The sequence below is a fragment of the Tachypleus tridentatus genome, chromosome 9, assembly GCF_004210375.1.
Source record: "Tachypleus tridentatus isolate NWPU-2018 chromosome 9, ASM421037v1, whole genome shotgun sequence".
In the NCBI taxonomy this organism is placed as follows: domain Eukaryota; kingdom Metazoa; phylum Arthropoda; class Merostomata; order Xiphosura; family Limulidae; genus Tachypleus; species Tachypleus tridentatus.
Genome location: NC_134833.1, coordinates 14,944,864 through 14,957,184, shown reverse-complemented (window position 1 = coordinate 14,957,184; position 12,321 = coordinate 14,944,864). Strand labels below are relative to the sequence as shown.

The following is a 12,321-nucleotide window of genomic DNA, read 5'->3' as shown; positions in this document are numbered from 1 at the left end:
ACGGTGGATATTACTATTGCAATAAAATATAGCTAATTAAAGAAAACAAATTCATGGATTAATTTACTCTAATTTGGCCTAAAAGGATTTCAAGCACCGCGGCTATTGAACATTCACATTTTTTTCATAATAAGAACGTTTGATGGAAGGAATTTCGACAAACTGTCAGCTGCATTCTTTGTTGTCTCTCTTTGATTTATCACGTGACTATCGGGGGGTGGGGATGCTGGTTGGACGTAATAAGACGATATCTTTAACATCCTAGTGCTTATAATAACTGATATAACATTGTGACTACAGGCTTACCCAAACTGTATTACTTATGTATAAATATGTACACCTTAATATATCACGAGAAGCAATCCGAAGCAATCAGTAAAATTTCAGCTAAAATGGTTATTTTAAAACAATACGTTATACAATACACCAGCCGGCATAGAAATATGTCACACTTAGAAATATATATATATATATCCTTGAAATTTGGGTAACATTAATTTCATAAATAAGAGTTTTTTATGGTACAGCATATTTTGAGCCGTTGATTTTAAAATTACCACAACCAGAAACTGTAATAAATATAACCGACGATAGATGGCAGCAAACGATGGTAAAGCGAACTTACGATGTTTGACGTTTGAACTATTATTTACATTGTAATAACAAATATTTTTATTTGCTGCTTTTGAAGTTCATAAGTCACGCTGTATTGCAGCGACCGATACAGCGCACAATTCTTCTCGCACCCATGTTTTGCTAATATCACGACATGTCTACTGACTGACAGACAACACATTGCTCTAAAGTGGTATGAATGGTTAAAACATGGTGATCCCTAGAGGAGGTTTTTGGCCCTTTCCGGGGGAGTTGGAGGAACATAAGTTATCTTTTCTCTAACACAATTGTACTTACACACACACAGATGTATTATCTAAACTTAAGTTACCTTAATGTTAATAATTCCTCTCTCTTCCAAATGGTATCCTCCAATTTTTTCTAGTATTTTCTTGGTTTCAGAGCTACAATGAATCTTGAGAGCTGTGTATAATAAAAAGAGTTATCTTAGAAAACAATGAGAACAACAAAGAATATCCTAAGTGGCTTCCAAAGTGACACTGAATTTATTATCACTCAATACCGGGCTCCAAGAAAGATTCAACTCATTTGCTTTCTATTTGCATTGTGGTTTAATATAAATCGATGCATTTTTATAGGTGGCGTAGTAGTTTTGATAATTTCTTTTTTGGAATCCCTCTACGCTTTATGACTAGATGTAACTAATATTCGCTGTGGTAAAAGTAACTATTTCACATATGATTGTTGTACAATGCTATTATTTAATTAGTGAAACCACGATGGATTTTTATTAAAGGTACACAATATGTGGTTTGTCCATCACGGGAACTGAAACTCAATTACAGTATGTGACAAAATTTTTACTATTTCTTGTTCCTGGGCAGAAAGTGTTATTTCCCACTTGCTTATGCCTAAAGTAAATAGAAGAGACCTATTTTTCTCTTCAAACTTTGTTTTTATAACCTGAATAATGAAGTTTTCAAATTTATCAATTTTCCAGAACATTCCAAGTGGATTCAGTGCTGAGTAGCTGATAGAGAATTTTCTCGAACTTAAAAGAATTTTCTCGAACTTTCTAGAATGTTGTAGAACTTACGAGAATTTTCAAGAACCTTTTAGAATTTTCTTGACTTTCCATAGTAATATATATATATATATATATACAGGGAATCACCACTTCAGTTTAGTTCTAGCTGCCTAAGTGAACACATAGACCTATCTAATTTTATCCGAAATTGCATCAAGAAGCTGCAAGCAATCTCCAGACGCATCCAGCTATGTATGTGGCCAATTTATCAAGATAAGAGTGAAAAAGTACTCTAGGACAGCATTTTACCTGCGAGCACAAGCTCTAGAAGGTAAGACGGTCAATTTTTGTTTGCTTGAATAGTGAGATTTTATATTATATAAATTTTAGACTTTTAAAAATTTAAATATATTTTTAATTTTTTAATATCCAATAATATAGAAAAAATATCACATATAAAATATTTTGCATGAACCTCTTACACATTAGTTGTGGATGAAATAAATTTATTCTTCATAATAATTTTATTTTGCTCTTCTGCAGGATGGTACAGAGGGGAAGAGAGAGCCATGAAGTTCGCTATTCCAAGAATTTGGTGTGAGCCCACTGACCACAAAAGCAATTGCTATTTCTGCATGGTGAACCCTTCCAAACATTGGGCTGGCATAAATGCGTCTGCTATCATGTATCCGGACCTTCCATCATCCATCGTCCCAGTGTCACACTGCCCTGAACTCCCTGTACCTACTCTGTCAGAGAGAAAGCAGCCATCCTCAGAAGAGAGCAGCAAATCAGAAGAGGAGATAGACGTTAAAGATCCAGATTACAATTTCAGAGGTGCAGCTGGTGAGAGAAACCTACACTATCCCAACCAAAGAAACCTCAATGACTTGATCAGAGAAGTCTTGGTCTAACAAAGTTGAATGCCGAACTTTTGACATCGAGGATAAAGGAGTGGGATTAGTTAGATGAAAGTGTGCAACTCGCAAGTCAGAAGAAGTGTCACCAACACTTCTAAACATTTTTGTTCATGTTTGTATAACTTTAGTATAAATACATGTAAATCTTGATTCATATGTTGTTTTATTCAGACCTTATGTAAATGAAAATGTGCAAATTTGCCCGTTTTTACATATAAAATATGTTAATTTCTAAATTTCATTATCCAGGTTACAAAAGCAAAGTTTGAATGGAATAATGGCCATTTTCTGTACTTTTACAACATAAGCAATTAAAAAAATAACACATACTATCCAGGAACAAAATTTGTGTTACATAGTATTATTATCAGCATGTGCTTCCTAACTTTCCTTTGAGCCACTCTCAGCTTGAAAATTGCAAGTAAAAGTGAAAATAGCAAACAAATAATCAGACAAAAACGTGCACAGTGATATTTGAATGCACAAAATAATATCTTATATATACCAGACAGATTTGCAAATACTAAGACAAAGTAGTTTCAATTCTTTCCACCAGGGGCTTCATGCACAAAGAGAACTCTAATATCGACTAGTTTCGATTAACTCAAATGATGACATATCGGTAAACAAATCTAAAGGTTTGATTCAGATAGAGAAATATTGTAAAACTCTTAATGATGGTTCAAAAGAAAATATCTACTTCTCTGAAAGTTATTTATGGAAAATATTTTAAACAATGAACATTGTGAATGTTTTTTGTTTTTCTCCAATGTAGGAACAAAATCTAACAAGTGTAGAGAGGGCAGTATATATCGTAAGTTTTCCATGTTGATTTGATAAGTAGTCAAATCCATCAGCCATAAGGACTTAGACAATAGTAATAATATTAATACCTACAAGGTTAGACAATAGTAATAATATTAATACCTACAAGGTTAGACAATAGTAATAATATTAATACCTACAAGGTTAGACAATAGTAATAATATTAATACCTACAAGGTTAGACAATAGTAATAATATTAATACCTACAAGGTTAGACAATAGTAATAATATTAATACCTACAAGGTTAGACAATAGTAATAATATTAATACCTACAAGGTTAGATTTTTATAACTTCTAGTTCTATATTTGTCGTCAAAAGTTTGTCAGTATCATTGAAATGAAGTCTTTTATACATTACGTAATTATATCAACCCTGGTGTCTAGATTACATCCTTACCTTACACGACTTTGAGAGTATAATTTAAGTATGTACCAGCTAAAGGTTATTATTACACAACAAAACTTGATGTGAGAGTCATTTGGTTTTAAATTTTGTGATAGTTACAGAAGAGGCATTTTAGGGCCTGGTTTTTTTTGTTTTTTTTTCAAACTGAATATAGTACCTCTACCATCAGTGAACCAGCACTTGGAAGCGTTATACACACTAAAAATTATACTGAATATTCTGCTTCCCCTCTAAGACGCTCGGCTGTGAGTCTGTAGACTTCTACCACTGAAAATTGAGTTTCGATACCTGCAGTGTGCATAACGTACATAATGAGCTTAAGAAAAAAATATATATCGAAAACGCGAAAAGCATTAATTGAATCCAAACTTACTAACTGCTACTACGTAAAGTTACTTGGTATCTGCAGTGAAACGTGTTATATGAAACATGCAAACACTAGACAGAAATATTCGTGTGTGCGTTTTTTCTCATCGGACTAGCCTGGCATGGCCAAGTGTGTTAAGGCGTTCGACTCGTAATCCGAGGATCGCGGGTTCGAATCCCGCTCGCTCTTTCAGCCGTGGGGGCGTTATAATGTGACGATCAATCCCACTATCCGTTGGTAAAAGAGTTGCCCAAGAGTTGGCGGTGGGTGGTGATGACTAGCTGCCTTTCGTCTAGTCTTAAACTGCAAAATTAGGGACGGCTAGCGCAGATAGCCCTCGAGTAGCTTTGCGCGAAATTAAAAAAACAAACAAACATTGGGCTATCTGCTGTGTTCACGGAGGGGAATCGAACCCTTGATGTTAGCGTTGTAAATCTGAAGACTTACCGAGGCATGATAATATTTGTGAGTGATTAACCATTCCAAGAGAATGAGGGTGAAGAAGATGCATTTATAGACTTACAGCACCATCTTGCGGATCATTCTGGAGTTAAACTTGCTCTTGTTTTATTGCGTGTTTAAGGCTAAGCACAAAGCTACATAATGGACTATCTGTTCTATGCCCATCACGTGTATCTAAACTCGATTTCTAGCGGTGTAAGTCCGCAGACATATCGTTATGTCACTAGGGGGCGTTCTTTCCTGACTAAAAAAATAACAGTCAAACTTTTTGAACACATATATTTATTGAAGTATTTATGACAAACTATTACACAGATACTTCTAGAATTTAAGGGAATTCTGCAAGATATGTGTAGCTGTTTCGGCAACTTGGGAGAAATCAAATACCATCTTCTTCTGAGGACCTCATTTAGAGCAAAAGCATGAGATATAGAGTAATGCTAAATAGACAAATTGTTGCTCATTTGTCCACAGTTATTAAAGTATTATAAAGTGTCCAGTGGATAACCTGATTCTCTAATGATCCTGTGGTACCACAAGTATGGTAAAGTGACCAGTAGACAGCTCGCTTGTCCCCGATAACTATTTATCTAATCCTGTGGAACCGTAGGTGTGGTATTTCAATGTCCAGTGGACAACTCACTTGTCCAGTGAACAATCAATTTGCTTATCTTGTTTAACTATTTATCTAATCCTACAGCACTGTAGATGTGATACTTCAGTGTCCAGTGGACACATGCTTGTCTGTTATAGCTACTTACCTAGTCCTGTGGATTCCATCCTAGATGCGGTGTTCACGGTATCACCGAACAAGCAGTAACGTGGCATTTTCAGTCCTACTACACCAGCACAAACCGGGCCTGAGAAAAGTAAACAGAAGTCTTTATCTGTCCAACTCTAGCTGGATAACAAAACGTAATAAAAACACAAACTGAAACAAAATTATTGATTTATTATATTCACGTAATTAAGAGGTGGTAAACAAAAGGGACTAATTATTAATACACTTAAAACATCTGATACTTTTATTTTATAAGGCTTTTAATTATTTATATTTTCAGTTCAAAATTCATGAGACTTCTCGGATGTTAACTTTAGACTAACACAAAGGCGAAATTTATATTCCTGATTTTTCATGTTTTGTTTAAGCTACGACCTTCAAGGTTGTCACTATATAAACACTAAAATACGTATGTCTAAACAATAGCTTAAATAAACGTATAAAACTAACAAACATAGTTATAAGTTTAAATTACTCATACAAACTGTAAGCAAATATGACAACAACATTTTTTGTTGTTGTTAAAATCCTTTGGTTTTAGCTTGCACCTTTTAAAAGGTATAATAACTAATTAGAATCCCGTGTGAAGCGTTATATTATTGGATTCATGACTGGAGAAAAGTGTAATATTAATAGCCATTCGAATGGGAACAAGAAATCAAAGTTATTGGTAACGTACACAAATGATATGAACTAAAATATATCTACAGTCCGGATTTTTTTCTAATCATGAAATTATAAAACAAAAATTTTGTGTAAGGGTAAAAATTTGTTCAATAGGAAGGAAAGTACAGAACTGATTCTGTATTGTACTGTGCACATTAAAAGTGTATCGTTGGCTAGAACATTCGACCTGTTGGTTCGCAGCTTAGAATGTTAACGATTAGATGTTACGTAGCCTTATTTACAACTCGTTTGTTAACGATTAGATGTTACATAACCTTATTTACAACTCATTTGTTAACGATTAGATGTTACATAACCTTATTTACAACTCGTTTGTTAACGATTAGATGTTACATAACCTTATTTACAACTCGTTTGTTAACGATTAGATGTTACATAACCTTATTTACAACTCGTTTGTTAACGATTAGATGTTACATAACCTTATTTACAACTCGTTTGTTAACGATTAGATGTTACATAACCTTATTTACAACTCGTTTGTTAACGATTAGATGTTACATAGCCTTATTTACAACTCGTTTGTTAACGATTAGATGTTACATAACCTTATTTACAACTCGTTTGTTAACGATTATATGTTACATAACCTTATTTACAACTCGTTTGTTTATTCTAGAGCGAAGCCACATCAATCTATTTGCTGTGTCCACCGAGAGGAATCAAACCCCAAATTTAGAACTGTAACTCAGTTGATTTACCATTATCTCACTTTGAAACAGATAATTTAAAATGAAATTAACCAGAACCCCGTTATAAGTACAGAGTAAAAGAGATATATATGGATTATATGCTTAGTCAAATAGAAATGTGTATATCGACCTACCTTCTTAAAAAAAATGTTAGTCAAAATGTTGGGTGTTGGTCAACTAAAACAAAATTTAATTAGAATGTTTACTGATTGAGAATATAAAAATAGCTTGTAAGGTTACATCAGGGTCAGAATAAATGAAAAGAAACGTTGTTATTAGAAACGAAAAAAGAAAACATTCTTCTGACGAGATGAATGGTTGGGCGAAGTATTTCTTTGGTTCTTTGAGTTAATCACCAAGCTACAAAACTGGTTATCTGTGCTCTGCTCACCATGTACTGAAAACCGGTGTTTAGTGTTGTAAGTCCGCAAACGTACCACTAGGGGGAGTAGATAAAATAACAAATCTAGATATCTTTGATGTCGAGAAACCCACTTGAAATAAAAATGCATCACAGAACGGCTGATATGTTTCTTAACCTGATGATGACCTAGGAAGGTCGAAACGTTGTTCTCTGCTGATAAATAAAAGTGTTAATACCCATACAAGCCGTTTTGAGATACAATTCTGTATATCCCTCTTACCAAGATGAAAATAAGCTAGGCAGTCAGGTCTGAAAAACTAGGCCTAGACAATGTCGCCACTAATCTAAAACTACTTATCATGAAGACAGAGGGCATAACCAAACAGGAGCATGCATAGCTCGTGTAGCTATTTGATTGAAATATTGACTGTACGTGTAAAACTGGAAGTGTTTAGTTAAAACACACACACGTATATATACGGCACCAAATACCGAACTTGGATCTTTGAATTGTTTAGACCATGGTGATTTAAAAACAACGAAAAGAAGATATAAACACGATCCAGTTTCACACGTACCGAGTGAAAATGAGCCCCATGGTGCCAATAAGGGACTAAAGATATAAAGACCTGGAAACAAGCATATTTTAAATATCATCTAAACATTAAGAAGAGATATATTAATTATATAGGTATATTAATTACATAGATATGTTAATTATATAGATATGTTAATTACATAGATATATCAATTATATAGATATATTAATTATATAGATATATCAATTATATATATATATATATTAATCATATAGATATATCAATTATATAGATATATTAATTATATAGATATATCAATTAGAGTGGTGGGCTGGCAAGCGCGTAGGAACACACACTGCAGAGAAACGTGTTGCCAAATTACACCAAGAGTGAAATGAAGGAAACCACAGCTAATGGATGAATTCAACCAGTTGCAGAGATTGTGAAAACCAAGTGGATTAATGTAGCGACATTAATAATACAACCAGTGAAATGAAACTAAATACATCGCGAGGTATCAATCACATTAAGGATAAACAACATGTTAATGGTATACTAATATTGAAATAAATATTATAATGATATAATGTTATAATGTTATACCATTGAAGAACAAAGAAATAAACGAAATTTCAGAGGAATCTAAAATCATGTCTGGGTAGAGGACAACATAACACAACGAAGAGATAACTGTAGTACCACTAGCATATAACTTATATATAACTATAGTACCACTAGCATATACCTTATCTATAGCAGTAGTACCACTAACACAACTTGTATATACTTCTTGTGATTCTGAGTTTTGTTTCTTTGTAATTAAACACAAAACTACACAATGGGTTATCACGTTTATCAGAATCAGGTTTCTAGCCTCAGATATGTCGTTATGCCACTAAGAGGACTTATCCTGAGTTCATAGTTTCACTATTTTTATAATTTTCATCATAGATATAGCGTAACACGAAATACAAGAAAATATAATAATATGGTATTTGTACGTTACGGCAAAGCATGTTTAATGTTGTGAAAGTCTTAGCAGCATATTGACTGGTGTGTCAATACGCAGGTCGAAACGCCCATAGCTCGAGACTACACACTGCAATTTTAGTTGTGGGCTCATTAGAAAAGTGCCAATCAATTTCTTTATCCATCTTCAAATCCTAAAAAAAACAACTGATGGCGGCAGGTGGTACTGGATAGCTGTTGACGCTCTGGACAATAGTTCAAAAATACGGACTGTTATATCATGACGTTAGATGTCTTTTATTTGGCCATCACTACGTCATGCAGACAATATGGTTCAGATTAAAAATTCAAAATCAAATTCCTAAATATTTAATGAAAAATGGTTTCCGGTATCTGTATGTATGTTACAAAACTAATTTTAGTTTGTGTTACTTACATCATAACAAAGTCACATTGGGTTGTCTGCTGTGTTTGTGTTCATAACAAAGTCACATAGGGTTGTCTGCTGTATTTGTGTTACTTACATCATAACAAAGTCACATAGGGTTGTCTCTTGTGTTTGTGTTACTTACATCGTAGCAAAGTCACATTGGGTTGTCTGCTGTGTTTGTGTTACTTACATCATAACAAAGTCACAATGGGTTGTCTGCTGTGTTTGTGTTACTTACATCTTAACAAAGTCACATTGGGTTGTCTGCTGTGTTTGTGTTACTTACATCATAACAAAGTCACAATGGGTTGTCTGCTGTGTTTGTGTTACTTACATCTTAACAAAGTCACATTGGGTTGTCTGCTGTGTTTGTGTTACTTACATCGTAGCAAAGTCACATTGGGTTGTCTGCTGTGTTTGTGTTACATCATAGCAAAGTCACATTGGGTTGTCTGCTGTGTTTGTGTTACTTACATCATAACAAAGTCACATTGGGTTGTCTGCTGTGTTTGTGTTACTTACATCATAACAAAGTCACATTGGGTTGTCTGTTGTGTTTGTGTTACTTACATCATAACAAAGTCACATTGGGTTAACTGCTGTGTTTGTGTTACTTACATCATATCAAAGTCACATTGGGTTGTCTGCTGTGTTTGTGTTACTTACATCGTAACAAAGTCACATTGGGTTGTCTGCTGTGTTTGTGTTACTTACATCGTAGCAAAGTCACATTGGGTTGTCTGCTGTGTTTGTGTTACTTACATCGTAGCAAAGTCACATTGGTTGTCTGTTGAGTTTGTGTTACTTACATCGTAGCAAAGTCACATTGGGTTGTCTGCTGTATTTGTGTTACTTACATCGTAGCAAAGTCACATTGGGTTGTCTGTTGTGTTTGTGTTACTTACATCATAACAAAGTCACAATGGATTGTCTGCTGTGTTTGTGTTACTTACATCATAACAAAGTCACATTGGGTTGTCTGCTGTGTTTGTGCTACTTACATCTTAACAAAGTCACATTGGGTTGTCTGCTGTGTTTGTGTTACTTACATCGTAGCAAAGTCACATTGGGTTGTCTGCTGTGTTTGTGTTACTTACATCGTAGCAAAGTCACATTGGGTTGTCTGCTGTGTTTGTGTTACATCATAGCAAAGTCACATTGGGTTGTCTGCTGTGTTTGTGTTACTTACATCGTAGCAAAGTCACATTGGGTTGTCTGCTGTGTTTGTGTTACATCGTAGCAAAGTCAGATTGGGTTGTCTGCTGTATTTGTGTTACTTACATCGTAGCAACGTCACATTGGGTTGTTTGCTGTGTTTGTGTTACTTACATTGTAACAAAGTCACATTGGTTGTCTGCTGTGTTTGTGTTACTTTCATCATAACAAAGTCACATTGGGTTGTCTGCTGTGTTTGTGTTACTTACATCGTAGCAAAGTCACATTGGGTTGTCTGCTGTGTTTGTGTTACTTACATCATAACAAAGTCACATTGGGATGTCTGTTGTGTTTGTGTTACTTACATCATAACAAAGTCACATTGGGTTGTCTGTTGTGTTTGTGTTACTTACATCATAACAAAGTCACATTGGTTGTCTGTTGTGTTTGTGTTACTTACATCGTAGCAAAGTCACATTGGTTGTCTGTTGAGTTTGTGTTACTTACATCGTAGCAAAGTCACATTGGGTTGTCTGCTGTGTTTGTGTTACATCATAGCAAAGTCACATTGGGTTGTCTGCTGTGTTTGTGTTACTTACATCGTAGCAAAGTCACATTGGGTTATCTGCTGTGTTTGTGTTACTTACATCGTAGGAAAGTCGCATTGGGTTGTCTGCTGTGTTTGTGTTACATCGTAGCAAAGTCACATTGGGTTGTCTGCTGTATTTGTGTTACTTACATCGTAGCAAAGTCACATTGGTTGTCTGCTGTGTTTGTGTTACTTACATTGTAACAAAGTCACACTGGTTGTCTGCTGTGTTTCTGTTACTTACATCGTAGCAAAGTCACATTGGGTTGTCTGTTGTGTTTGTGTTACTTACATCGTAGCAAAGTCACATTGGGTTGTCTGCTGTGTTTGTGTTACATCGTAGCAAAGTCACATTGGTTGTCTGTTGTATTTGTGTTACTTACATCGTAGCAAAGTCACATTGTGTTTTCTGTTGTGTTTTTTGTTACTTACATAGTAGCAAAGTCACATTGGGTTGTCTGCTGTGTTTGTGTTACATCGTAGCAAAGTCACATTGGGTTGTCTGCTGTATTTGTGTTACTTACATCGTAGCAAAGTCACATTGTGTTTTCTGTTGTGTTTTTTGTTACTTACATAGTAGAAAAGTCACATTGAGTTGTCTGCTGTGTTTGTGTTACTTACATCGTAACAAAGTCACACTGGGTTGTCTGCTGTGTTTGTGTTACTTACATCGCAGCAAAGTCACATTGGGTTGTCTGCTGTATTTGTGTTACTTACATCGTAGCAAAGTCACATTGTGTTTTCTGTTGTGTTTTTTGTTACTTACATCGTAGCAAAGTCACATTGAGTTGTCTGCTGTGTTTGTGTTACTTACATCGTAACAAAGTCACATTGAGTTGTCTGCTGTGTTTGTGTTACTTACATCGTAACAAAGTCACACTGGGTTGTCTGCTGTGTTTGTGTTACTTACATCGCAGCAAAGTCACATTGGGTTGTCTGCTGTGTTTGTGTTACTTACATCATCACAACTTTATTCTACAAAATCATTTCTGTTGTCTTTAAAAGACAACATACCAGAATGGATTCCTATTCTCAACATCAAAGTATCATTTGGTCGATGTCTAATCGTAAAATTCCTTATAGCATTCAACAATTGTAGTGCCATTGATGCAATTTCTCCAGCGTGTTGGTCACCATTTCGAATAGGCAGACCACTGACCACCATATATGCATCACCGATTGTCTCCACCTTATACACGTCGTAGTTTTCAATGATGGAGTCGAAACACGTGTAGAGGTCATTTAGGAAGTCAACCACCTAAAGGATAAAACTGCGCTTGAGTAAGGAAGAAATAACACATTAATACACAGACATATATGTAGACAGGGTAAAAAATGATAGAAGTATCCTAAGTTGATCTACTAAATGTACGTCAACTCTGAAATATTATTTTGTTATAACTGTGGATTTAAAATTTACAGGGACCATGGCTCACAGCCCAGTATCTGACCAAACAACGATGCCAATCAGTAAATGGCATAGACTTTTCATGGTTTCTCCAACTCTTAGGAGAACCTTCACAACTAGA

At 34.9% G+C, this 12,321-nt stretch overlaps 1 protein-coding gene across 5 annotated transcripts in view; it reads right to left on the bottom strand.

Moving 5' to 3' along the window:
• The window catches only part of LOC143224772 (guanylate cyclase 32E-like), a 159,813-nt gene that overhangs the window by 13,928 nt on the left and 133,564 nt on the right, over window positions 1–12,321 (bottom strand). For all 5 annotated transcript variants that reach the window (XM_076453044.1, XM_076453045.1, XM_076453048.1 and 2 more), the window contains 3 exons: window positions 11,807–12,050; window positions 5,348–5,446; window positions 947–1,038 (listed from right to left, as the gene is read on the bottom strand). In XM_076453044.1, coding sequence (XP_076309159.1) covers window positions 947–1,038; window positions 5,348–5,446; window positions 11,807–12,050 — 435 coding nt within the window. The remainder of the gene's footprint in view (window positions 1–946; window positions 1,039–5,347; window positions 5,447–11,806; window positions 12,051–12,321) is intronic.